Source organism: Citrus sinensis, chromosome 9, assembly GCF_022201045.2.
Source record: "Citrus sinensis cultivar Valencia sweet orange chromosome 9, DVS_A1.0, whole genome shotgun sequence".
NCBI lineage: Eukaryota > Viridiplantae > Streptophyta > Magnoliopsida > Sapindales > Rutaceae > Citrus > Citrus sinensis.
In genome coordinates, this window is record NC_068564.1 from 33,126,766 (window position 1) to 33,153,117 (window position 26,352).

The 26,352-nt window shown below is 31.6% G+C and overlaps 2 protein-coding genes across 3 annotated transcripts; one reads left to right on the top strand and one right to left on the bottom strand.

Moving 5' to 3' along the window:
• Positions 1 to 7,031: 7,031 nt before the first annotated feature.
• Positions 7,032 to 8,369, top strand: LOC102624397 (gamma-glutamyl peptidase 3-like). The gene is made up of 3 exons (XM_006473997.4): positions 7,032 to 7,460; positions 7,561 to 7,893; positions 8,006 to 8,369. The coding sequence occupies exons 1-3, from the start codon at positions 7,143 to 7,145 to the stop codon at positions 8,105 to 8,107; spliced, it is 753 nt and encodes a 250-aa protein (XP_006474060.1). The 5' UTR covers positions 7,032 to 7,142; the 3' UTR covers positions 8,108 to 8,369.
• A 10,385-nt stretch (positions 8,370 to 18,754) lies between these two features.
• Positions 18,755 to 24,494, bottom strand: LOC102626685 (histone-lysine N-methyltransferase ASHR3). 2 transcript variants are annotated; one of them, XM_006474552.4, is made up of 12 exons: positions 23,916 to 24,494; positions 23,374 to 23,520; positions 22,981 to 23,145; positions 21,850 to 21,876; positions 20,968 to 21,085; positions 20,693 to 20,786; positions 20,400 to 20,493; positions 20,155 to 20,233; positions 19,865 to 20,036; positions 19,554 to 19,634; positions 19,360 to 19,442; positions 18,755 to 19,272 (listed from the first exon to the last, which is right to left on the bottom strand). In XM_006474552.4, the coding sequence occupies exons 1-12, from the start codon at positions 24,300 to 24,302 to the stop codon at positions 19,238 to 19,240; spliced, it is 1,482 nt and encodes a 493-aa protein (XP_006474615.3). In that variant the 5' UTR covers positions 24,303 to 24,494; the 3' UTR covers positions 18,755 to 19,237. The 2 variants fall into 2 exon arrangements, with proteins under 2 accessions (XP_006474615.3, XP_024952993.1); XM_025097225.2 differs by having other exon boundaries at positions 18,755 to 19,442; positions 23,916 to 24,492.
• Positions 24,495 to 26,352: the final 1,858 nt, after the last annotated feature.

A 26,352-nucleotide genomic window follows, 5' to 3' on the forward strand; every position in this document is an offset into this window, starting at 1 on the left:
GTTGTGACGTTTTGAATAAAATAGGTTGAAGAGAGAGAGGAAAAAAAAAGCATAAGTGGAGTTAATTTTATTTATATTTTCCTTAATTATAATTATAATGAAATAAGAATTTTATGAGATTAATGAAGGTACCGATAATCCAACATTTTGTTTTGCTTTTTTTTTTCTCTCCTTAAATGGCCTCCAAGCCCAATGAAATCGGAGCCGGTCCAATGTTCATAATAGGGCTTCTTCCTTCATCTTTTTCGGCCCTTTTGAACTGTATTTATAGAGTGGAGCTATTGGCACCCCTACATTTTTCTTACAAAACCCCACTTTAAATAAAATTACAATTAAAGGGAATTGAAAATTAAACCCATATAGATTTTTTTCAGCAAATTACTTAATTCATAATCAATCATTTAAAAAAAAAAATATGTATGTTACTTCCTATTTAATTAAAATAAATTGTATAAATTTAAAATAATCTATTGTTCTCTTTTGATTTCTTATTGATTAAATATTTTTATACTTAAAATTATTTTGAAATTATAATTTGAAATATATGTTATTTCAGCCAATGATTAACATTAAAAAATTATCACCCATATAACTTTTTAATTTGTATGTAGATTAATAATAAAATTAAAAATAATTAAAAAATAGCACAATAATACTTTGAGTTTTAACAATAAAATAAATTAAATAAAAATTAAGAGCTTAGAAAAGTGTATCTAAAAAAAGGGGTATTTTCAGAAATAAAATGAATATAACTAAAAAGGGGGTTTTATAAGGAGATGAGAGGGGTGCCAATAGTCCAACTCGTATTTATATATGGCAAAAAAACAATTTGCAAACCTCCGTAAATTTTTTTTAATTCATTTTTGTCACATGTGTCTTTTAACTAATCATTAAAATATTTATATGCGGCGAAAAAATACGAGTAGAAAGAGAAAGAGTAATGCACCGCTAGGCGCTAGTATCTAATTACATTCAACAATTAGAAGAAAAATATTTTTCAAGAAGCATTCAAATTTTTTATGAGTAATGATATAGTCATAAATTATTGTACAAACTTATTTGGCATGATAAAATTGGTTAAATTAAATATCTCTTGACCCACATAATTTATTCATATTATTTTATATTTTCATTCAACCAATGAATTAATGCCACATCAGTTTGTACAATATAAGTTTGTATAAAAGTTTGTGGCTGTATCATTATTTATTTATTTATAGATGAGTGATGATACAGTTACAAACTTTTGTACAAACTTATATAACACCAATTCATTAGTTGAATGAAAATACATCATGTAAGTCAAGCGATATTTAATTTAATTAATTTTATCATACCACATTAATTTGTACAAGAATTTATAGATATATCATTACTCTTTATAGATATACTCACATTTCTCATATAAATATTGTCTCTTTGCTTTTTAACGTATTTTAATTATGCCACTTACTCCTTTACAGTTTGGACATCAAATAACGAGTAATTAGTTCTTATGAAAATTATATACATATGTGGTGAAAAAAACAATTGTCCGGGGGGGCAAAATGACAGCCTTCCTTCTTAAAATAAAGACGCGTGGGTTTTGAGGTCTAGAAGGAAAAGTCCCTCCCTCCTACTTTATAACATTTTAATAGTCAACCAATGGAGCCTAGCTAGCATCGTTGGCATAATAATATGTTATTTCTTTAAGGAATCAAAACGAGAACAACGCTCTCTTTTAATTAATCAATTAGCTTCCCTTCTCTCAATTTTTTTTTTAAAATTTTAAATTAGCTTCCCATTAGATAATCTCAAGAATTGGATACAAAGGCAATCGAACTCGTACCCTCCTTTCCTTTTTACACGTTAGTTCAATATTTGATTCCAATTCCAACTCATTATCGTCTTCTCCATTTAATTGATTGAGAGAATAATTTTTTTTTTCTCACGTCGTCATCTCTGCGTGGTCATGTTAATGACGCAGTTCGGGTTTGAATTCCTTTCAAAAGTTATTATTCTACAAAGAGATATTATATTTATATAATAATAATAATTGTTGATGCGAGATTCTGGTTATCCTCCTTGCACGATCAGGATCTCTCCTCGTAAGGTTTGTTCTCCAGAAGTTCATGCGTACACAGAAACATGTCAGAGCATGCCGGTTGTTTTCCCGGCGTAAACCCTCCGACGTTCAAGTCAGAAATGAAGGTTTTTTGTGTTCCTGGGAATGCTAGCCACAAATCTTATGGCGTATCAATTCTTTAGAGCTCTCTCGTTTTTTAGTTCTAATCTCCAAAATTATAACCCTTTTACCATCGTTGGCTACCTTTTTATAGACCTCGTCTGGATTCAGACCTTCCCTCCATTCACACTCGTTATCATCCACCTCTCGAAAGTGGATGCTCCATTTATGTGATCGTGGGTAGTTGTGTGGCCTTCGTACCTTGATTTTCGGATTAGAGAGCACGTCTCGCCAACTGTCGTTGACTGGGTCTCCTCGACTCAACCCTTAGCAGGAATGTAGCAAAAATGGCTTTATGCTTCCAGTAGGAGATTGGCCTTGTGGATGACGTACTCGCGGACGAGCAGGATATTCCTGCTCCTGCTCCCCCGGTTACCAGACTCTTACAAGATTTACCTGTTCGATGAACCCTGCTACCAGATGTCTGCTCATCACTACTGGTCCTCGTCGAAGCATATCCCACAAACAATAATAATAATAATAATATGCACCTAAATAGTAGCGCTTGCCTAACAATATCTACTAATAAAACAAGACCAAAAAAAAAATCACTTGTCTCTAATAAAAATGAATTTTTCACCAATGAGGTGTTGGTTCAGTTGGCGTCGGCCGAACCTCTTAGATTGCTTGACTGAGTTTGTTCTCCAGTTTGATTCCCCTGGTAGTCGCCCTTGTTGGAAGGGCTTTATTGGCACCCAACCCGAATTAGGAGTAGTCGGGGCCCAATGTGTTCGCCGGATACCAGATGATTAAGACAAAAAAAAAAAGAATTTTTCATTTTAGTCGCAGTTTCATTTTTACCACAGTCTCATAACCCCCATTTAATTAGATTAATTAGAGAGTCGTATTTCAAAGTGTGCTGATAAAGTTATATATATGCTCCAAATCGAATTTCGTTGCTTTATGAAATTACATGGTACATATGTCAAATTTAGTTTATTCTAAATGGAATATCACCCCTCCCTCCCCCAAAAGAAAAAAAAAATATCCAAAATTAATGGAATCCCTACATATAAATATACAATTCAATTCAAGCAAGCTCAGCAAGAAAAAATGAAAACATCCCACGAAGGATTTCAAAAGTAAGCTTTCAGAATTTCAAAGGGAGCGAACGGCTTAAATCAAAGATCGAATATATACTTTGAACTTGATCAGAATCAGAATCTCGAACTTGAAATGTTTTCGTTTTAGGATGTATTGAGGTTCGTTTTACACGCTTGGAATCTTTCTTTCTACGGCATTTTTTATTTGCTTGTATCTTCTAAAATGCATTTTTGGAAAAAAAAAAAAAGGAAAGTCAATCTGTTGATGTATACATATATCCTAAAAATTCTTGGCTTTCTGAGCTATAGATTTTGTTGATTTTATTTTCTTCGGTGTAATGTTAATTAAATTTACAACTGTTCTTTTCTTTTTTTCTTTTTTTAATAAAGTTACTTTATATCGTCTTGCCAAAATTCACCCAGAAAAAAAAAAACCAATTACATTGTGTTGAAAAATATAATAAACTTCCCTTTAATTACTTTTGTTATTGCTAATGAATTTTACAAATTAAATATATATACTTTGAACTTGATCAACGATCATCATTACTCTTCAAATCTTTCATACTAAGAAAATGTTTCTTTTGAAAAACGAGTGAATTTAGCGCGGTAAGTCAAAACTCAATGGCTCAGGAAATGTGAACCGATCGATTTTTGGTTTTGAACCCAACAGAACCAACAATCAAATGGTTCAGTGTTAAATTTCTTTTTTTAAAAAATCAATTTATATATCCAATATTTTTTTTTTAGTATTTCGTATAAAACATAAATGATTAGTTATATAATTGAATTGAACTGAAAAAAAAAATCAAATTTAGGTGAAAAGTATAATAATTCGGCTAATATAAAAGATAAATATTAAATTCATGAACCAAATCATATAAAATCAAATCAAACCGAACCGAGCTAAACTTAAAAACTGATTGAACCAAATCGTTAATTTGGTTTGATTCTTAAGTTTGGTTCGTATTTGGTTCCTAATTTTTTGAACCAATCGAATTTAATTGAAAAAAAAAGGTGACATTCATGTAGAGATTATATTCCTGGTAACTTTTTTTATGAGATTAAATATATATATACTAAGTTCTCTTCTTTAATGGAACCATTCCATTAAGTTATGCTTATTCCTCCATTAGAGATAAAAAGATGATTTGCAGACATTGTTAGGTTATGATATATTAAAATAAGGGCAAAAACTTATTTAGTCACTGTATTTTAAGATTAGTGTCTATTTAGTCCCTATATTTTTAAAAATATTTCGAAACATCCATACAGTTAAAGTATTGATACCCCTACCGTTACTTTTTATTTCTTTTGGCTTATTTTTACAATATTACCATTTTATAATAATTTTTTTGTTTGGACATTAATAAAAAAATAATTAAATTACTAATTTAACCCTAAAAATTAAAAAATTATATTAATTTTTTTACAAGCACCATTTGCACACTTGGTAGCTTGCATACAATTTTTGACAGTTGAAAATTAATATAATTTTTTTTGTTTTCATTTTTAGGGTTAAGTTGGTAATTTAATTATTTTCTTTTTATTAATGTCCAAACAAAAAATTATTATAAAATGGTAATATTAAAAAGTAAGCTAAAAGAAATAAAAAGTAACGATAGTAGTATTAATAATTTAACGGCAAGGATGTTTCGAGTCATTTAAAAAAGAATATAAAGAATAAATGATCACTAATCTTAAAATATAAGGACTAAATGAACTTTTACCCATTAAAATAAATAAGATCATTTCTCGCAAGATATGCCCTATCATACGGAGAGATCCAAGCGTTTTAGGAGCAAATACATAAAAACTTTCACGAAGTCGTGCACAGTGAACATAGTGGTGTAGGTCCTAATAATTTATCATGGACTTAGTATTTGACTGATTATAACTAGTGATGATCTATGTGATCTGCCCAAAATGCCATTCACGTGAATCGTATATGTCCAGTTTATTCATTGAGACCAAAGTTGATTAATCAATTGATAGCCCCACCTATAAGTCAACATTTAAATATTTCACAACGAAAGGTGCCAAAAAAAAAAATATTGCGGTGGGATTAGTCTTTTTTGTCACTAGTGTATTGTCGTTTTGTCGATTCTTCAAATAATTAAGAAAAGAGAAAATTATGTTTTATTCTTAATAGATGTTATATTTATTATTTACTTTTTTATTAACTTTTTAATTATGTATTTCACCCCTTTATTAAGAGATAACATAATTAATCATGAAAATAATAGCAAAACAGTGAGATCATAATTTTTCATTTGCAAAAAGGAAAAAAAAAAAAAGATCCTCAGAATAATTTGGCAATACAAATTGTCGGAGTATATGCAATTGATTTTTGCAACTTTAGCGATTCCAAGCGTTACCTCGAAGATTTGCCACGTTTTATTATTATTATTATTTTATTTTTCTTTTGTGGGAAACTCGCTTGATATTTCTTGCGATGAAATAGTCTAAGTGTCTGTTTGGTATGACTTATTTAAAAGTCATAAGTGCTTATTTAATCGTATAAGTACTTTTTAAAATTTTTTATGGTGTTTGGTTATTTTTTTAATAGAGTTTTTTAGTTTAAATAAGCTAATTTACCTCTACTAGTAAAAGCCCAAAATTTGAGCTTTTGGGAGTAGAGGCTATAGAGCTTTTATAAAAATATATAATATAAAAAATATCACACATTTTAATGGTTCAAAAGTACTTTTTTTATTGACAACCAAACACCCAATGATTTTTTATCCAAAAGCTCTATTGGTATAAACTCTACTGCTATAAGCTCTACTATTATAAGCTCTATTTAATAAGTTGTGCCAAATAGAGCCTAATTCAAACTCAACGTTGCATTTTATAATAGGAAAACTAGAAGGCAGAGCTTCATTTTATTTTATTTGTGTAATGACCAAAAAAAATAAAAGTGGGTCAATGTCAAGCTATTTTGTAATTAATTAATTAGTATCATTTCTACCGTCTATTGTATAGTTACGGATAAAGGAAATAATTACTTACGAACGAAGGAAATAATTAATTCAGAAGATTGATAAATAAATAATAGGTGTACATAATTGGAGCAGTGAAAAGAGAGTTTTGCCGTGTCAAACAAAATCTACGATTCAAAATTCTGAAGGGCGTGAGACATGCATTAAATATATTAATATTAGGAGAAAACTTGGTGCCAGGCTGCACTGGAACCTCAGCCTTGCTGATACGGAGTTGACATGTGCTTGTGTGTTATTTTTATTGATCTTGGCACGTGCTTGTATATACTCTTATTCTAAGGGAATAATACTATAACTATAAATTTTTATATAAATTTATTTTATACAAATTAACGTAACATGATTAAATTGATTGAATTAAATATCTATTGATTCACTTAAATTATTCTATTATTTTATATTTCATTTAACTAATGAATTAGTATTAAATCAACTTATAAAAAAATAAATTTGTATACGAATTTGTCTATGTATCACCACTCTTACTTCAAGACAATGACTGCAGTGTAGCTCTTCCACCGTAGAGCACTGATGGCCACCGTTGAATCATAGCAGTAATATTGATTTAATATTTATGTATGATTGAATGTGCGCACAATATAGCTGGACTCACAGTCGTGAGAATTGAATAATTTTGCCTACCTCGAACGAAATAGACATATGCATGCAACTTTACTACTAAATATTATTTTATGAAATCTAATAAAATGATTCTCCACATTGAAAGTTCCATGGGCTCTATTTATAGCCCTATGCCTTCTCCAACTTCCCATATCCCAAAAAAATTCTCACTTGTTTCTTTTTCTCTGATCAGTCTCTCTAAATCCTTCTCAAAACACACAAGATTTTGATTCTCTAGCTAGCTAGAATAAAATGGATTTAATGGAAGAGAAAAGATATGCTCTTTTCCTAGCAGCAAAAGACTCTGATTATGTGCTGAAAGTTTACGGAGGTTACTTCAATGTTTTTGTTGCAGCTTTCGGGGAAGAAGGAGAAAGATGGGATTTGTTCAGAGTTGTTGAAGGTGATTTTCCTGACTTCAATGACCTTCATAAATATGATGGCTTTGTAATCAGCGGTAGCCCTTATGATGCCTATGGCAATGACAACTGGATTCTCAAGCTTTGCTTCATGCTCCAAACTCTAGACGCCATGCAGAAAAAAGTCCTCGGAATTTGCTTTGGTCACCAGGTAAACATTTTTTTATAAACTACCATGGAATAATATTAGAGGTCTCAGGCTTGTACCTCACTCTCACATCACCTTTTTTATCGAAATACTTTTTTACCAGGTTTTGTGCAGGGCGCTGGGCGGGAAAGTTGGGAAGGCTTATACAGGATGGGATATTGGGTTAAGAAGAGTGAGGATAGTGAATGATTTGGCACCATGCAGCTTCCTGGAAGATTTGGGTGAAATTCCAGGGTCTCTTTCAATAATGGAGTGTCACCGGGATGAGGTTTGGAAAGTTCCAATAGGTGCTGCAGTGATAGGATTCTCGGATAAAACAGGAGTGGAAATGTTCACAATTGGAGATCATATTCTTGGCATCCAAGGCCATCCTGAGTACACAAAAGATATTCTCTACAACCTCATCGATCGCCTGCTGAATAATAATTCCATTGAGGTAAGCTAGTAATTTAGCAGATTGTGGCCAATTTATTTGATTAATCTTCTTCATTAATGTTTCAGTCAGTTACTCATTTTATATTTTGATATCATTCATTTGATAATTACAGAGAGAATTTGCCGAAAATGCCAAGTTTGGTTTGGAGATAGCTGAGCCTGATAGAAAGTGCTGGGAAAAGATCTGCAGGAATTTTCTCAAGGGAACTCTTTAGATTTTGGCGCCCTTCAAATCATATTATTGTAGTTGTAGTTTCAAGTTGCTTTGATACTAATCGTTTGCAATGTGAGCATGTCAGACCTGCACGTAAACAAAAAAAAAAAAAAAAGTGATGCGCAATAAAGTGAAATATTTTAGTTACAGAAATGAACAGGAGATATAAAATAAGGTGAAGTTGGAATCGACTCAAATTAATTAGAGTTTAAATACATTGAAATGTACTGTACTTATTATGAAATAATCAGGTAATTTATATTCTCTAGAAGCACTTTTTTGGGCGGCAACTTATGATTCTCAAGTGGATGAGCATAAGACTATAATATTTCTCCCATTTGGTTGGAGAGAAGTGGACACGTGATCCGATGATCGTTTATCCCAGTTGGTTCGAATTTTCAAATAAAAATGAGAGGGAATAATATCTTTCATTCTCTAATACTAAGCCCATCTCGGGGAACAATCTGTTTATGTGGTCACTTATTTTATCATTTAAAATTTAGGAATATCTATGAAAGAATAAAACTAATTTAATCACATAAATTATGATATAACCGACAGATGCAATTGGACGTAGCCCAATTGGTCCTTAATGTGCTTTGTGTGTTTGGCGCACAGTTCTTTGATGAGAAGCTAAAATTGACAACCTTGGAGTCTTTCATTCGTTTGTTGTTTGTTTTTCTTATCAATAAAATATGTGTTGAATTTAATTATGTAGTTGTTGTGGAGAGAAAGAGACTGCGAGTGCATATTGCCATGGGACTGCAAGTGGGCAATGTTTGCAAGATTGAAGATCGGCTGTCCGATACACGTCCCACTAACGTGAAGGATAAAACAGTTGCTGCGTAAACAAAGCTTAATTATTATTAAGTAATTTGGTGAATAATGATGAAGATTCTAGAATGTTAAAATCAAGATCTAAATTAGATGATGATCAAGGTATTATGTGTGCTTAATTATTAGCTCAAAGAGTGTTTTAAGTTCAGAATTATGCAAACCCTTCACTCATTTTCTCTCTCTACTTTAAGGTTTGTATCTTTCTCTCTTTTATCACATTATGCATCGTGAAATCTCAATTTTTTTTTCTTAGCAAATCCTTTTGTTATTTGTTACTTCAAGGATAAATATGAAACCAAAGAAGCTTCTATGGTTTTGATGGCTGATAAAAATTAATTGATATCCTCTATTTTATGGATGGTTTTTTATCGGAAAAAAACTTTTTTCATCCCTAAAGTTTCATACAATAGCGTCATTTCATCCTTATTTTTTAAACAATACCTGAAAACATCATTCCGCTAACTCATCGTTAGTTTAATGCCATTAACTAGTAATTCATTGAGGGCAATATATATATATTTTTTATTGAAGTGGTACAAACTATATTAAGATAATTTTTTTACAAAATTAAATAACACTACAAAATATATAAAATTTAATAATTTTTTCTTAAATGAAATCAATGATGAAACAGTTTGATATAGCCACTGAATAATTGCTAGAAGCAACAAATAGTAATTAGCACAATATCTTTATATCATTGGAAGAAAAACTAAAAAATACAATCAATTTTTATGTGCTTGCATTTGACGAAAATCTTCTTAATCTTCAACCAGTTTTTATTTGAGCTTTGCCGCCACTCTTCTTTGACCGTTGTTGTCTCCCAAAGTCTTTATCACTGTCTTCCCAAGTCGGCTCACAGTACAATTAGAGAGTATACTTATACGAATATGAAAATTGTGATTGTTTTTTGTACTTAAATCTGGGGTTTATAGGGCTTTCATGCAGTCAAAATAGAGAGAAGTGCAAAATAATTGTTTCGAATAGAAGTTTTCATCTTTTTTAGTATTTCCTATTTAGTGGGGTTAGATAAATATCATTTTTAGATATATGTCAGTTTTTATTTATTTTTTCTAATTTTCTCTTTATTGGAAAATCCTTTTTTACCCTCAATGAATAACTAACGACGGCATTTAACTAACAGTGAATTAATAGAAGGATATTTTGAGTTATTGGATAAAAAGTAGGGATGAAATGAATTATTTATTACATGAAATCTTGAGGATGAGAAGGCCTTTTTCCCATTTTTTATCTCCCAATTTTCCTTTAGTCACCACAAAATTTGGTTGGACTTAAATGCATTAAAATTCTAAACCTTGGCCAAAAATGAAAATTGAAGAAACCTTAGGGTGTCTCATGAAAAAAGCCAAAAGACACCCTAATTTCATCTTTGTATATTGCGCTGCCAAGAGCCAAAAGCCATCTTGGACTGCCTTTTCTTTTCTTTTTGCTATTTTATAACAAAATAATATATACAAAAAATTTCTAATTTTCTTTTTGTGTTATGTATATGTGAAATAATAATCCAAATTAGCATATGCCCATAAGGATGGTTGAAAATTAAGATAGAGTTATAACATATCTAAATAGAAAATTATGAATTGACAAATCATGCTCTGATACCAATTGTTAGGATTTTTTTACAATTCTCATAAAGCAAAAAAATCATAATTTACATAAACTTCAATCCCTAAGATCATAAAATATCATAATTTTCACATCATCATAAATGAGAGAAAATATACGTTGATCCATAGTAATTTTATTGATTAAGTTTCACAAGAATTAAAATTTTGACAAAATTGATTTATCTCTTTTGACCCTTTAGAGTGACTAAATTTTCTAATAGATAGAAAATTAACGTTATATATATATAAATAATAAAATAAATAACGGGTTAAAATTCTATTACTTAATTGAAAAAATTTAACTATCCACTTTGATGGAAAGTGGGAATAAGAGTTTTATTGAAATCGATCCTCTCTCTCCACCTATATATATTTAAATTCAAAATATAATCCATTAATGTGGCACATGGCCCACTAACACGCCAATGTACAAACCTTTGGTAGGAACTAGGAAACATCCTATTATTCCTTCATTACTTGGAAATTTTTTATCTCGAAAAGTCGAAGGTGAGAAACATCCATCCAATCCAATCTAATCCAAAAATTAAAATATTTCGTAAATGAAAACTAAAATCAATTATGGTTGATATTTTCAGAGAGCTGATCTATAAAATAATTAATTCTCATCGTAATCACTTTTTTTAAAAATAATAATAATAATAATAATTTCCTTTAGAATTTAGTGCTACAAATACCAACTCTCTTATCAAAGTCTCTGAACTCTCACATGAATAACCTTTCATTTTGGCTTTCTTCAAAGTCCAAAGTCAGAACATGTATGTCATTCAACCACTACGAAATTAATATGACACAACTAGGTTGAACAAGTCTTACAATTAATTACTTTAAAAAAATTTGCACCATGCGCATTATAGTGTGGTTAATTAGTTAATCGTATGTATATAACAGCTGGCTATGCATATCTTGTGACTTGTAGTATAAACAAGCAAGCAATATGAATTCCACTCCATTCTCGCTTACTTTCATCTTGATCAGTTGCATTCTACTTTCAAATACCACTTGCATGGCCGTGGCCGTGGACGCTGAAGCTGTTTCTGAGTATTACAAGTTGAAGGTGGTATCGAAGAGAACATTTTCATTGCCGCCATCACCCAAGGCCAATTCTGCGAATAGGTGGAAACCCTCACCTCCACCGCCAGTATAACAAAAATCCTCAATGGCTCTCCCATAATCAGTGGCACCATGCACACCGATATGTATCAATAATATTTTATCATGCATCTTGGCTTGTTTGTTTATGCACACATACTCTTCTGTTTATGATCTTGGATTGATATATAAGTGCTGATTTCAAGAAGCTTTGTGCTTATTATTTTCATTATTATTAATACTACTACATCATCTTGGCTGCAATGCGATGTTTAAATGCGGACTTTCCATAAATTCATTATTACAGATCATAGACGGTTAAATCTTAGCTTGAGTTCGAAAAGGGTTCAACACATCATAGACGGTTAAATCTTATCATGGCGCATGGTAAGTGGCTTGCACAAAATACACAGGAGTTTCATGCATGTAACCACTACAGCTGTATGAAGAGAGCACAAGAATAACAACGATCGGATCACAAATTAATACAGAGCGTTAGATTAAGCATTAGAGCAGTCAATTTTACAACATTTTCTTTGATGTATACGAAGAAATTGAAATGAATGAAATCATCGGTATGTTCTTGCTATGTTTACATTCTCATCAGCATTTGCTTTTGCTTGATTATTTTAGTTTTTCAACTCACTAAAACAAAAAGTTAGATGAATTTATGAGTTTTTTTTTTTTAATTATACATTCTTAAAAACAGTAACGCTAGAAGCAAGAAACTCTTTTTACAAAACGATTGACATAGCAATTTTGGTGGGTTGAAAATACCGTACTTGTAATTTATGTCTAATTAACACTAACAATAACACGTAGTTGAGAGCAACTTGTATTGACAACATTTCTACTTCCATACTTTTTTCTAGATAAAATTTTATTGTGGATACATACAACCCTCTTTTAACGGTGCTGTAGTCGAGTATCATGAGCTTCTTGTGATTTGAAATTCTCTCGAGCAGAAATTTAGGCCGTGATCAACATAAATAAAGAAAATAAACCCTACACATATATTATTATTAGAAAACACATGGCACAATATCTTTAAAAGTTAAAGAGAGTTTAGATCAGGAGAAGATTATAATCCTTTAATAAATCCATTAATAAATAAATAGTTTAAGAAAAGTTAAAAATAAAATAAAAAATCATTTTCGACTGCCTCAAGTTCTTATATTGACCGTTTCAAAAGCCTCCTTATTATGAAGCTGCCAAACAATGTTTAAGAAATCGCCGTCAAACAACTATGGTACGCGTTTATTTGACAAGTTCTTTGATTAAAAGATGAAAAAAAACCATTAAATCATTTTACTTAGAAAATATTTTTCATTTATTTTTTTTCAATTAAATAATAATAATAATAATAATAATTATTATTATTATTAGCTTTTTGCAGGTTCATCAATAAGCTGTTATTTATTTATTGGTGTACATGTAATAGAGAGTTGTTTTTCGTTTAGTGCTTAAATTATTAATGAAATAATAAGTGCATCAAATATTATACCCTAAAACTTTATCATTGAAAATAATAAAATTTTATTTCATTATTTTTCCGGTAGTAGACCATTAATTGACCTATAAATATCAAATCTGCCATTATATTTTAAAATAATTTAAGGCTTCTACCTTACTACACAAATATGACCTGTAAGGCAATTTATCTCTTATTTTCTTGTAATAGCTCTCTGACTTTTTTAATACGATTTTAGACAAAGCCTCGGCCACCAATTAATATTAACTTCAGCAAGGGGAAGCTAGAATGGGAAATTTCTAATAATTTCCCTAGTTAATTCGGGGTTCATTTTTTTTTTTATTTAAAAAAAGCCAGGAAATCTGAAAGGACATTCAAAAGTCACAATGGGAAAGTCTCAACAAATGCATATTTGTATACTGTAAATGGAAAAGAAAAAAATGTATTCGTTGTCATAATGAAACTCACACCATAGACTTTTACGTAAACGCCTGTGGCTTACATTTTATATGGCATCAATATCACTGCATGGCTGTATCAGCACACCCCACCAATAAAGTATTTGATAAAGAACCCTTCTTCTTCTTTTTTTCTAAATTTCAAACAAAATAATGGTTTACACAATTAATTTAATAATTAAAACTTTCTAAATTATTATTTCAACACTTATATTCATATATAACATCTTTTGCAGCTGCTAACAGAAAGTTTATCTAATTTTTTAAAATTTTTATTTCAACACATAAGTTCATTAAACACCTTTAACAACTAGTAGAAAGTTAATTTAATTATTTTAATAAAAATTAGGTGAAAGTTGCCAAACTTATTAAAGATTCTTCAATATAATTTGTTTAGTCAAAGATAGAGTTGTTTACTTGTAAAATATCATATTTCTCACGACGTCCTTGTCATTGGACTATCTTGTCTCAATCATCAGATTCATGCCTATTTGATTGTTCTAATGCTATGATTTTATATTTTTGAGCAAATATTGAAAAACAAAATTAAACTATAAATAAAAACAAGAAGAGATGAAAAATTAGTGTATTTTAAGTAGTGTATAGAGTAAAAATTTTATTTTAAATTTTAAATGATGAACTTATATAGAAAGTGAGCGTGAAATTAAATTTTTTTAGATTCAAATAGCTCCATCCATTATTTTATTCTTTTAGCATTAAAAGAACAAATTGTCCACAAAATTGGAATAGGTTATACAAAAGAAGGAAGATGTTTTACTCTCTGTTTTGTTTCACATTAGCAGCCAACAACTCATATCTGGTTGAAAAAGTCTTGAAATTAATCAAGCTGGCTACCACATGTAGTATTTATATAAGCCACAAATGCTTAGGTGTGTACCTACAGGAATGATCATAGTAACCGATGGAGGTCAAATATTCATGCTTGCTTATTACTTTCATCTTGATCAATAGCTTGGTTCTTTCACAAACTATTCTGATGGCCATGGCTAGTACTGAAGTTGTTTCCGGTGAATATTCTTCTCAATATTTCCCTCATAAATTAAAGATTGTGTCCAGAAGGGTATCTAAATCTTGGCCACCATCTCCTAGGCCCAATGTTCCTGTTCAGTTCAAAAGCCCTCCTCCTCGTGTACCACCGCCGCCACCACCAGGATATTGAAGCAGCGGCTGCATTTGACATATAGTTTTACTCTAGCTCTGCTAGAGTTATATCAATTATGTAATATGCTTTCCTTCTATTCTATATATGTTTTACGATTTGATGATGGTTTAGAATAAATCAAACTTTATGTTGATATGAATAAATCTCCTCTCTCTTTTCTGGATGAAATTAATTATTTCTATATACGATTCCAGTAGTCATTAATTTCCCTGAATTTATTTCCAGTAATCATCAAAGTTATTGCTCCTTTTGAATTGGAGACTCTTTGACCATGATGTGAATTAATTTATTGTGTGCTGAGGTGATGATGCTCTGCCAAATGCTATGTGGCAAGAGTTTTGGAGTTCATTTGCTTTTAGTATTCAATAGGTCTCACTAATGATTTCCTGTCACATGAGAGAGCATCATTAAATCGATCTCATCAGCCATGTTTTTCTCCTAATAAAGTTAATGTATAGATTTAATTTATTGAATAGGATACATAATTTTTTTTATTTATTTTAAGTATCAGAAGAGATAAAATCTAAATTATTTTTTAACCCCTACCTCCTCTAAGAATCAAATTCAAATAATCAGTTAAATAAAGCTGCTTAAAAGTTATTGTTCAAAGATCTCCTTGGCACGACATGAACTTAATAAGGTGCAAACACATATAATAGAGCTACACTTAATATTTTCCTCATTTTTTAAAAAATTTTACTCCCATATTAATATTATGAGCAGACTCGAATCCTTATCCAACCCATCTAATTAAAGAGGTAATTGAGGAGTAGTTGGCACATCGGCCAGAGGCGAAGCTCAAGGCGGGGCTTATTCGGGTTGTAGCTTGGGTAAGTTTTCTGAAATAAAATTTTTAGTTAATTACAAAATTATCCCTATATTAGAAAAATAAAATATATTGAAAAATGTAAACATCAAGCAAGCTAAGTTAAATCTAATTTATAGATTAAATTTCCAAAAAGTCTCAATTCATCGGCAAAGGCAAAAATCAAATACAATAACAACCCATCCTAATCAATTTCCGTCAAAACCACAACAATCAAAATTTCAAGTTCGTGGTAACACTTTTTATATAAAACACTTTTTTGAGTATTTGTTCACTGCAAATACATCTAAATCTTGAAGTTTGTGGGCACTGGACACTTTTTGAAAGCTTTATCTCCATGTCATTAAGATTTGATTAACTGCATTTTGTATTTTAATGTTCATTTACCAATTATGATAGAATAGTAAGTGGAATTATAGAATTTTTTTACACTTGATTCTCATTCGACCATTAGTGGAATTATGAAATAATTGACATTTAATTTGACTTGTATAAAAATTTGTTGTGCTATTTGTTTATGAATTATTACTAATTACTGGCATTACTATTACAAGGTTCAACGTCAAACAAACAATGAATAAGTTAAGAAAAATTGGAATGAATTGTTTCAAATTATTAAAATGCCTTCACTTATTTATTGACATTATTATTTTTTATAATAATTGTTATTATTTAAAAATCTATTGTTATTAATAATTATTGGCAATAAAAATAACATCAATAACAAACAACAACAACAATAATATTAACAAAATATTCACAGTAATAATAATAATAATAATAATAATGACAACAACAATAATGACAACAATAATAGTAATAGTAATAACAACAACAACAACAATTATAATTTCTTCTTCTTTGACTTCCTTGATCAATTAGCTTCTTCTTCGTGGATCAATTAGCTATTTGCTCTATTTCTTCTGCTTCTTCATCATCACAATCAATTTCATCATCATCACAATCACATAATCGAAAATCTCATCATCAATACATCGACGACAACAATGACCAAAGAGGCAGATAAAAATGATGACATAATTTATAGGGAGATTAAAAAAATATGACATATAGCATTAAAAATAAACTATGACAAATATCAATAATTTTAAGATTGATTATGAACATTTAGAGAATTTTAATGTCACTGAAGATCTTGCAAACAAAAATATCAAGAAAATAATAAAAAAAAAGTAGATAGAGAATAAAACCAATTATATAACACAAGAATTTCTATAGAAAGCTCCTATACCAAATAAAAACCACAATTGCCAAGGACGATAAGAAAAAACATCCACTATGTAAAAAATTATTTCAATGACTAGTATTTTTCTCACACCTAAAATTTCAATAACACCCAATCTCTTAATAGACCTAACATTTGTCTCACACAAAAACTACATACTTGTAGAGAAAAATTGATCCACGTGTTATGCAAACAAGTAAACCCAACCTTCCTCTATATAGTGATTATTTCTTGTAGGAGAAGTATTCATTTTCTTATCTTAGTTGTATTTCTCCTTGAATAATTTATATCCTAAAGGAAAAATTACTTATTCCTTAAATAAGAATTCTCTTAAATAAGAAAACTGCTAAATAAAAAAAGTTAACGAAATTAGTTATTATTGAGTTATATCCCACATTGGCTAGTAAAAAAGAGTTACATGGGTTTATAAGTAGAATAGGTCACTTCTTCCCATACGCTAATTTTTGAATTGGATACCTAGAAATACTAGACCTAGCCTCCCAAAAAGTGGTATCAGATTTAGACAGTCGTAGCCATAATATGGTGGTGGAATAATTTAGTTGTGTCAAATGAAAAAATTGGGGTCTAGCGGTGATTTCATTCAAGAAAAGGTTGTTGAATTGTGTTCTACATTGACTACTAAAAGAGAGTTACTTCGGTTTATAAGTAGGACATGACACTCCTAATCTTTTCGATTGAATACTTAGAAATCCTAGGCCAAGGCTCACAACAGAACATAATCCAACCACATTGCTCTAGCTCATCTCTAGTTTCACTTATTTGATCACTACTTTCTTGAGTCAAATCTACATTTCCTTATGGCGTAACTCTTGATTTTCCTTTATCTGCCACATCAATATCTCCAACTAAATATTCATTAAAAATTCTCTCATTCCTTGAATTTGTTAAGCGCGTGCATGCATATGGCAATCAGTTGAATTTGTTAAGCTATATCAAACGGAACCTATACAAGGGTCATACAAATTGTTCAAAAAATTTCGAATAGCATAGTGTCTCCATCATGTTGTAGTTTGAACCCTATCAAATAATTAACTAATTCTTTGTTTCGAATGTTTTTATATCGTGCCCGACAAGCACTCAGATTACTAGCTAAACAGAGACTCATAAAAAATTTTCAATAAAATTTCGAACGCATAATCTGCTTATGCCTATCAACTTATCGGCAAGCTAGCAATCAAAATTTCAGTTAGGAAATGAAAAAACCAAGCATTAATGAAGTGAATCGAAAGAAATCACCTTAAGCACTCGAGAATGCCGAATGACAGGCGTCTCTGCTCCGGCTACGGAGAGACTCGGCGGCTATCGGAGACGAGGGGCTGAGGATCGCTTGGTGAAGAGCTTGCACTTGGTACTGAAGAACGTGATGGGGGGTTCTGGTTTCGTTAAGATCGGACGATGTATATATATATATATAAATGAGATTGCAGTTTATATTTTTGATGGGAGGGAATGAGATTGTAGTTAAAACGATGTAGTTTAATTGATTTGTCTTATCAATTTTTTTACATGTTGATAAAACGCAGTAACTGTTTGTCGTCCAGTGCTCTTTTTGCCATTAGTATTTTTCTTATTAAAAAGATGGAGATTGCGTGGGGTCATTAATATAACTCACTTTAAACAGCCAAGTAAAATTTACTTGATCTTATACATTTTTGTTACTTATTTTTATACCGAAATATATAATTATAAATTACAATAAATACAACTTAAGAAAACTCGCTAGTGAATATCAATGAATAGAATGCTGACCGAGACTAAGAGGATGATTATTTTTCATTACATTCCGTTCCAAAGAAAGATTTTTTTTGGGATTACAATTTGAACCCTAAATGAGAAATGAAAGCACATTTGATATCATTCCAGCTGTGATATAGAATGATCATGTTCACATTCTTTTAACAGAGGAAATGAAATACAAGAAACAAATAGTTTATTCTTTCATCCAGCTGAGCTGATGTACAATTATCATTAGGCAAATACAGGACTTGGCAGTTTTAACTTTGGCAAAACACGAAAACTCCACCCACATAAACAGTTCGAGATCTCTGAACAATTCAGACTAAGAATTTTTTCACACCCATCGTGTATAACAGCTGAAGAGTGTACATTGCAGAATACAATGATCCCGACATCGGGAATTAAATAATTAATGTGTTCTATTAATGTTACAAAGGAAAAATCTACAAACAGGGTTAGCACAACCACCAAAGCTTATGCAATTGTTGAATGCTTATTAATGGTTATGCTGAACTGTAGTTGAATAACATCCTTTTCCTTCTCTCTTGCCCCCATGTTCTTTTTTTTTTTTCCAATTTTTTTCTTTGTTTTTTTTCCAATCTATGATGAAAGCATCAAATATTCGACATGACTGGTGTCTGAGAATAGACTGCTGAAACAGATCATAGAGTTATAATAGCTAGGCAAGCAGTAGAAGATCTCTTGCGTTTTGAACCCCAGCAAAGCTCTAACTTACCAATTTTTCTCTTGGTTCCAAGGTAGCCTTGACAACTAGATGCACCACAATAGCACTTCACCTCAGGTCCAAATTGCACAAATCTGCACAAGTTATATTTCAAGAACAACTCTCCCGCTAAAGCCAAATGTCGCCCTAATTGCCAATGATCACAACAGGGTTACTGGACAAATAGAAGTGAGATCTACATGTACCTGTAATCATATGTCAATGGTTCTCCAGCTTTAATTGATCGTGCTGCAAACACACCCACCCGTGTCTCCCCCTCAACTTGCCTTCAAGAAAAGCAAATTAAAATGGTTAGACTCAAATAATGTGCAAAATTCAACTCTCACAAGCTGTTTAATTCCAATATCTTCAGCAGATAGATTATATATAATGCGTCAAAGAAATAGGATGCAATATAAAACAACAAGGATAAGCATGGCAGATATCTGTCTAACCACTTCTCCGATCTTGATTACTGTAAAATATAAAAAAAGTGGCAAACATTAATCATACTAACCACTTCTCCAACATGCAGTTGGGATCACAACTGTGATTTAGAAAACGAGAAAAATTCCCCTTGAAGGTGGCATCAATTGTGAAATCTTTCCGAATTTCACACATATAAAAGTTCTGCACACCTCGGTATTTCATGTCCCAGAGCCTTTGTTCACACAAAGCGTCATCAATAACTGAAAGAAAAAGACAACTTTAATTAATATGTGTGATAATGATAAAAAAAATGAACAAGGACTCTTCAATATGTTCATACATATATATAAAAGCAGAAAGGTCAAGAACTGAAACTACCTTCCCCAATATACTCAATTATAAATTCTCCTTTATTGATGGGTTCAGCAGCCTCCACTCCCCAACCACAAAATTCAGTCTGGAAAGGACAAGAATTAACCTTTATGGATAACAGAAATTATTCCCAAAATAAATAAAAAACACCTGAATTTACAAATTTGCAGACTAAAAAGAAACATCCCATAGCAATGTGACGCAAGTTCAGAGGAACATAATTGATGTACTCATACAGCAGGTCTTCTCACCTTAACAATTTTGATCTTCTTCTCCTTACGAAATGGCCTGTTATTGCAACTTTCGGAGCAATGGCAAGCCTTCGAGCAGCTAATATATTGGACCCTAGAAGATTATATGCTGTATGTTAGAACTCTGGAACAAGGCAAGGCAAGGTGCTAAATAATGCAACAAAACTCTTTAATGAATAAATCTGTTAACTGCTGATTCATACAAGAAAATCAAAGATAATTTTTTTAAATATTCATTAGCATCTACTTAGCTATTTTTTGGGATTATTAATTAGAAGATAGGCAGGACATACCTGCACACACAATTCTCAGAGCATTCAGAACTACAACTCGTGCAACCAATATCATCATCAGAATTGTCACGCTTCTTTTTCACCAAGTAAATATCTAATGTCATTTAAGGTTAGCGCACAGATAACTTAAACACATGATTAAAGGGCATTAAAAATGATTATCTGCAAAAATATTGAAACCGTTATCCATCTCACTAAGTAAGAGATACTTGGAATGCAGAAAACACTAAACAAACACAACTGGTTCAAGATAATAAACAGTGTTCATTGGATACTGCGCTTAATGTGCACATATGGAGGTGGCCCAACTTTATTCTCCATCAGATCTTTCCATGTGAGATCGATCTTGAACTCCTCATCAGCATAAGGTAGAGGCAAGCGGCAGAAAACTTCCTAGAAAATTAGGCAGGAGAAAAGGTTAGCCTGTGAAATATACAAATGAAAAGTTTGCTACACAGGTATAAGATCTAATCCATTGTACAGAGCACATTTACAACAGTTTATATTCCAAAATTTGGACCAGCTTATTGAAGATAAATGATACAAGCATGCATGCACTTCACAACTATATCCTTTCTTATTGCATTCAATCTCAAAGATTGTCAATGTAGATATTGCACAGTTTTGGAAGAAGATTGGCTAGGAAAGGAGAAGGTAAAACAAATTACTAATTTTCTTGATCAAGTTTTACTTAATAGAAAATGTCATGAATACTTCACCAATTCAAGCAGACAGCAGCAAAGAGAGCTATTTTTTATGGTTATATGCCTTCTTACATTTACAATCTAGAAGAGCTGGCATTGACAAGTCTCATTCCACATTATGACAACTAGAAGCAAACAAAATGCATATAGAGAACTTTCTGATATCAATTCATTCACCTCTTTTTTCCCACATGATCTAGATAGTGGTTAGTTAAATGTTGGATTAATTCAAAGAGTTGCCTAAGTATACATATTGTCATGTAGAAAGAAGGGATAGTGGGAGGTTTGGGAGCCATGTCACTGGCTACTCCTAGCCTCCTTTTGTCCTACAGCATCATTTTTCTAAATGGACAAGTTAATATATGATTCATGTATCTTGAATTATTAATATAAATAAGTTTAAATGATATAAGATGCAACAATTATCCTGAAAAAGTGTGCAAAAAGTCTGACCTCTATGTCACGTGTTGCCTCTGCATGCTGCTCATTCAACAAATATATAAGTCCTGTCAGCCAGCCTAATCAATGAATAAGAAGGGAGAAATAAAACCTCAACAAAAGCAGTTGAGAGATTGTAAGATAGTTACAATGTCTGACACTAAAAAGTATTTGATTCTCTTTGCCTGTACACATGAGCAGTCTAGATTATTCTAAATATTAATGGCCAAACAGTACCACAAAAAGTTATCATCAATTTTGTGTTGATATAAATTATATGATTAGCACACGAATTTTGTCCCACTCTGCTATATTTGCAAATGTCCCTTGGACAACAACTTGAAAGCAGGCGCAAGGAGATCGGGAATCTGATTAAAAAACAAATCAAGCACAGTTTTGCAAATGGAAACATCTCATGGGATTGGTATTATTGACTGATAAGCTGATATAAATCTTGCTTCAATCCTTTATTGACACCTCTCCCTCACAAAAAACTACCGTAGTTTCAGCGGAAGCATTAAAACTATCACATGCCAAATTTCTCATCTCGTTATTGCAATATCACAGCAAGAGATTGACAAGTAGTTTTCAAAAATAATGATATTAAGTTTAACAGTTCAAACAATTAAATTGCCTCTGAAGTTAATTTTAAAGACTTAAAGGCATGGTGAAAATCTGAATTGATTGCTTATGATCAAGTTTACCACCTGCCAAGAAATTGTAAGTGGATTTGTGAAGTCTAATAAATTTAGCCAACAGTCAATGTGTGGCTCGCAAAGTTCATCAAGCGCATGATATGGCATATCTAAATTCTAAATCTGAAAAATCGTAGTTGAGAAAGAAATCTAACAATTCCAATCAAAAAAGAGAATGAGACAAAAAAGAATGCGGCTCAAATGTAGCGAAATGATATTTCAGTTTGAAGTTGCACATAGGTGACTATCAATTTGATATTACGAGTGAATCAAGCTATGGCATCTGGAGTAAGAGCTCATCATAAGTTTACAATAGAAGCCACTTCATAGCCATTCTATGATTTTAATAGGAAAATGGCAGGCCAGGGTTATAACCACAAGAATCACAACATGATGTCAGAAAGGCCAAAGAACAAGCATGCAATACCAACTAAGGAAAGAAGAAATTGACCTGCTTATCCAGCAGCCATTTAGCAGGATGCCTCCAGCAAACTGCTCGACCTGGTTGGTCTTTCAAATGAATCACTCTGTCTGGCCAAGGTGCACACTTATCATGTGAAGCTATTGTGCATCGCACACATCGCCATTGTAATCTCTGACGGCAAATGAAGCACGCCTGTTGACAACAAGATGCCCCATACATAAGTAACCGAGCAAGTAATTATCAGGAATGACATCAAATTCGTGACATAAAATAAAAATTACATCAGAATCATATATAAAATATCACAAGAAAATCAACTGGGAAACGTGCAAAAACAATCTGCAAATGCAGTAGCAGTATATTATAGGAATCTCCAAGAGAAAAGAAGCATATCATAATGTAGAAAATCGTGATTCTTACATGCTGTGGGCACTTGAAATTTCTTGGATTAGAGATCCCAAGCCTTTCCTTCACACATATAAAATGATACACTCCTCCACAACCACGAACTGAACAAAATACCTCTTCCCCATGATAGATAAACCTATGGCAAGCACGGCATTCAATCTGAAATGAAATTGCAGAAAAATAAAATTAGGGTACATCTGGAACTATTGTGCTTCTGCTTAATTTTAAAAACAAAAGCAGCTAAAGTGTTAGATTTATACCAACTAGCGATTTTGCTGTGGATTCAAATCCACAACACCTCAGTGCTTTGTCCACAACACACCCTTACTCTTACAACAACATAAGCCTCATAAAAAATATATCCTATTTTTCACTTAAAATCTTACTGTCAAGTGCAGGAATAAGTATACCCAACAAAAAGATTCACTGTATATCTTGAAGTTCCCAAGAGATATAAAATTCTTTCAAAGAATTAAACTACAGAGCAAGAAAAATCCAATATCTTTTAATTCTTTCTAATTAAATAAATTGTAATAAACAGAATCAGAATAAACCATTTTCTTGGCGCCGACAAGAAACGGAAGAGAGCAGTTCGACTGTGGGACCCCCAATTCCATCTTCTTCTTCACCCAAGCCGCCACGTGGTCCTCTAAACCGGGAATATTCTTGGCGCCGCGGCACCGTTTCATGACCCTAACGGAATTACCATTTCCGTTAGCACAGACGTTCTCCTCCTCGCCGGTCAAAGCAAGCGTTTTGACCACCGCCGAATCGGAGCCGGGCGACTCCGTGGCTGAGTGAGGAGGAGCCAGTGGCTTCAGAGAAGAGGCGCACCGAGTTAGGGTTAGCGAGGAGGAGGAGGAGGAGAGAGCGAGATTCGCGAGGTCTGGCATTTTCTCTTGATTAATAGAAAATTTAAAAAATAAAAATTGAAAATCCATTAATGCATATATAGAAAGAGAGGGAAAGATAGGCGGGAAAGCCAGGAATTTGTAATTTTGGTAAAAGATTTATGAAATTACGATAATGCCCTTGAGATGTGGGATCCAAGTGGAAGGGGAGCGGTGGAGTTGAATAATGGTATAATTGACAGTTAGTTGCCCTTCGGACTCCCCCACTAGTCTGGTGCCCGTACGGTAGTATTAAATAAGTTGAAAGAAAAAAAAGATAGTTCATTAATAAAGAGAACTGATATTTAACACCAGCGTGACCGGACAAAAATTAAATAGTAGTATTATTGACTGTACATAAGGGTGTACATTCAGATGAGATTGACCTAATCACACCCAATTTAAAATTTATTTCGAAATCGGTTTGATTTGGGTTTCAAGGGTTTAAGACTTGAAGTTTTGAACCCGTTTGCATTCAAAACTCAAAATTAATTAGGTCATATTTTAATTCGCAGTTAACTTTAATCGAACAATCAACACAACGGGTCAAACAAGCAAATTGAAAAAAAAAAAAACCAAAAAAAATTAATATAACCTGTATTTATCTGACCCTAATATTTTCTTCTTCTTCTTCTTCTTCTTCCACTTAGCTGCTGTTGCCGTCCTCCTTTTCTTTCTTCTTCCACTCAGCTGCTGCAGTCGTCCCCCTTTTCTTCTTCTTCTTCTTCTACTTTTCTTCGGCAGCTGCCAAATCCTTCTTCTTCCACCACGGCCAAAGGCTTCTTCTTCTTCTTCTTCTTCTTCTTCTTATTCTTATTCTTCTATGTTAATTGTTTAATACAGTAGTCTTTTTATGATTAATTAGTTAAGTTTTTACGGGATTATGAGAAATTTATTTGTTAGGTAATTGTTATTTGCTTGCAAGTAACCCACAAAAATTTGGACATATATGTTGATGGTTGATGCTTTAATTTACGTGTTCCTCATGTTCTATTCCCCTTCTGCCAAAGACAATGATCCCCGGATGCAATAGTCAGTTACCTTAGTTGCTTATATTTTAAGTCATATTTTCACCAAAGATTGAAAATTATATTCATTGGAACCCTGAATGACACTTAGGGCTCGTTTGGTTGGAGTATAAAGTGACGGGATTAGATATTTTTCTCTAAAATTATGGTAAAGTTGGGTACACACAAGTATTTGTAGGATAAAATTAATAGAGCCCACCATTTAATCCAATACATTATCAAAATTTTATAACAAGGAAATGCTTAGGATAATAATACATAAGCTACCATTTAGCCTATCACTATTTATAGGATAAGAAAGAAAATTTTAAAAATTTCTCACCATCGTTCTCAACACTAAATTCTCTCTTTTGTCGCCAAATCTCCTCTATTCATGTTGTAAGTCTCCTCAGATCTTGACTGAAAAAATTCAATTTATGTCAAATATTTTTTTTTTCATTCTTTTATGTATTTGTTGTAATTATCTTTTTCATTTTTTTGTTCATTCGTTCATACAGTAAATATCTTTTTTCTATATCATTTTAAAATAAATCTAAGATAATTTTGATAAATTAATATGTAAGACATATTATTAGTTACTAGCCAATCACATGGCATAGCAAACTAATCTAATATTGCACCAAACACAAGATAGTATTATATATAATCTAGTGTTATCTAATCAAATTCTATTTTATCCATTCCAATCCAATCCGGCATATCAAACGAGCCTTAAAAGTATAAGTTAATCTTTAAATTTTTTAGATATTTAATACATTGTTAATTAAATTGTATATATATTTTTAAAAAATTATTTTTGTACTAATTTGTTTCTCTCTTTTAAACAAGGATTTGGATTCTCTCCAATTCTAAATTTTTCCTAACGTTTATAAAAGATATTGACACATGCCATTAATTAAATCTATGGACATGATTGGATTTACTTGTAACTTTTTCCTTATTAAATACAAAAACAAATAGTTTTGGATATTAACTAATAAACTTCTAAAATTAACTTATAACAAACCGCCATCAACTCTGAATTATCATTTCGTTTATTTTTCTCGCGTTCTCTACCAGGTCAAGAGTGCCCA

Bases quoted from the DNA above. Each gene is read 5' to 3' on its own strand.
- LOC102624397 (XM_006473997.4), top strand. From the start codon at position 7,143: ATGGATTTAATGGAAGAGAAAAGATATGCTCTTTTCCTAGCAGCAAAA. The intron at 7,461-7,560 runs GTAAACATTTTT...CTTTTTTACCAG, and splicing joins GAATTTGCTTTGGTCACCAG to GTTTTGTGCAGGGCGCTGGG. The intron at 7,894-8,005 runs GTAAGCTAGTAA...TGATAATTACAG, and splicing joins TGAATAATAATTCCATTGAG to AGAGAATTTGCCGAAAATGC.
- LOC102626685 (XM_025097225.2), bottom strand. From the start codon at position 24,302: ATGGATTTTCAATTTTTATTTTTTAAATTTTCTATTAATCAAGAGAAA. The intron at 21,877-22,980 runs GTCAATTTCTTC...TTGAATGAGCAG, and splicing joins AATGGCTGCTGGATAAGCAG to CATGCAGAGGCAACACGTGA. The intron at 20,234-20,399 runs GTGAGAAGACCT...TGTCCTTTCCAG, and splicing joins AGAAGATCAAAATTGTTAAG to ACTGAATTTTGTGGTTGGGG.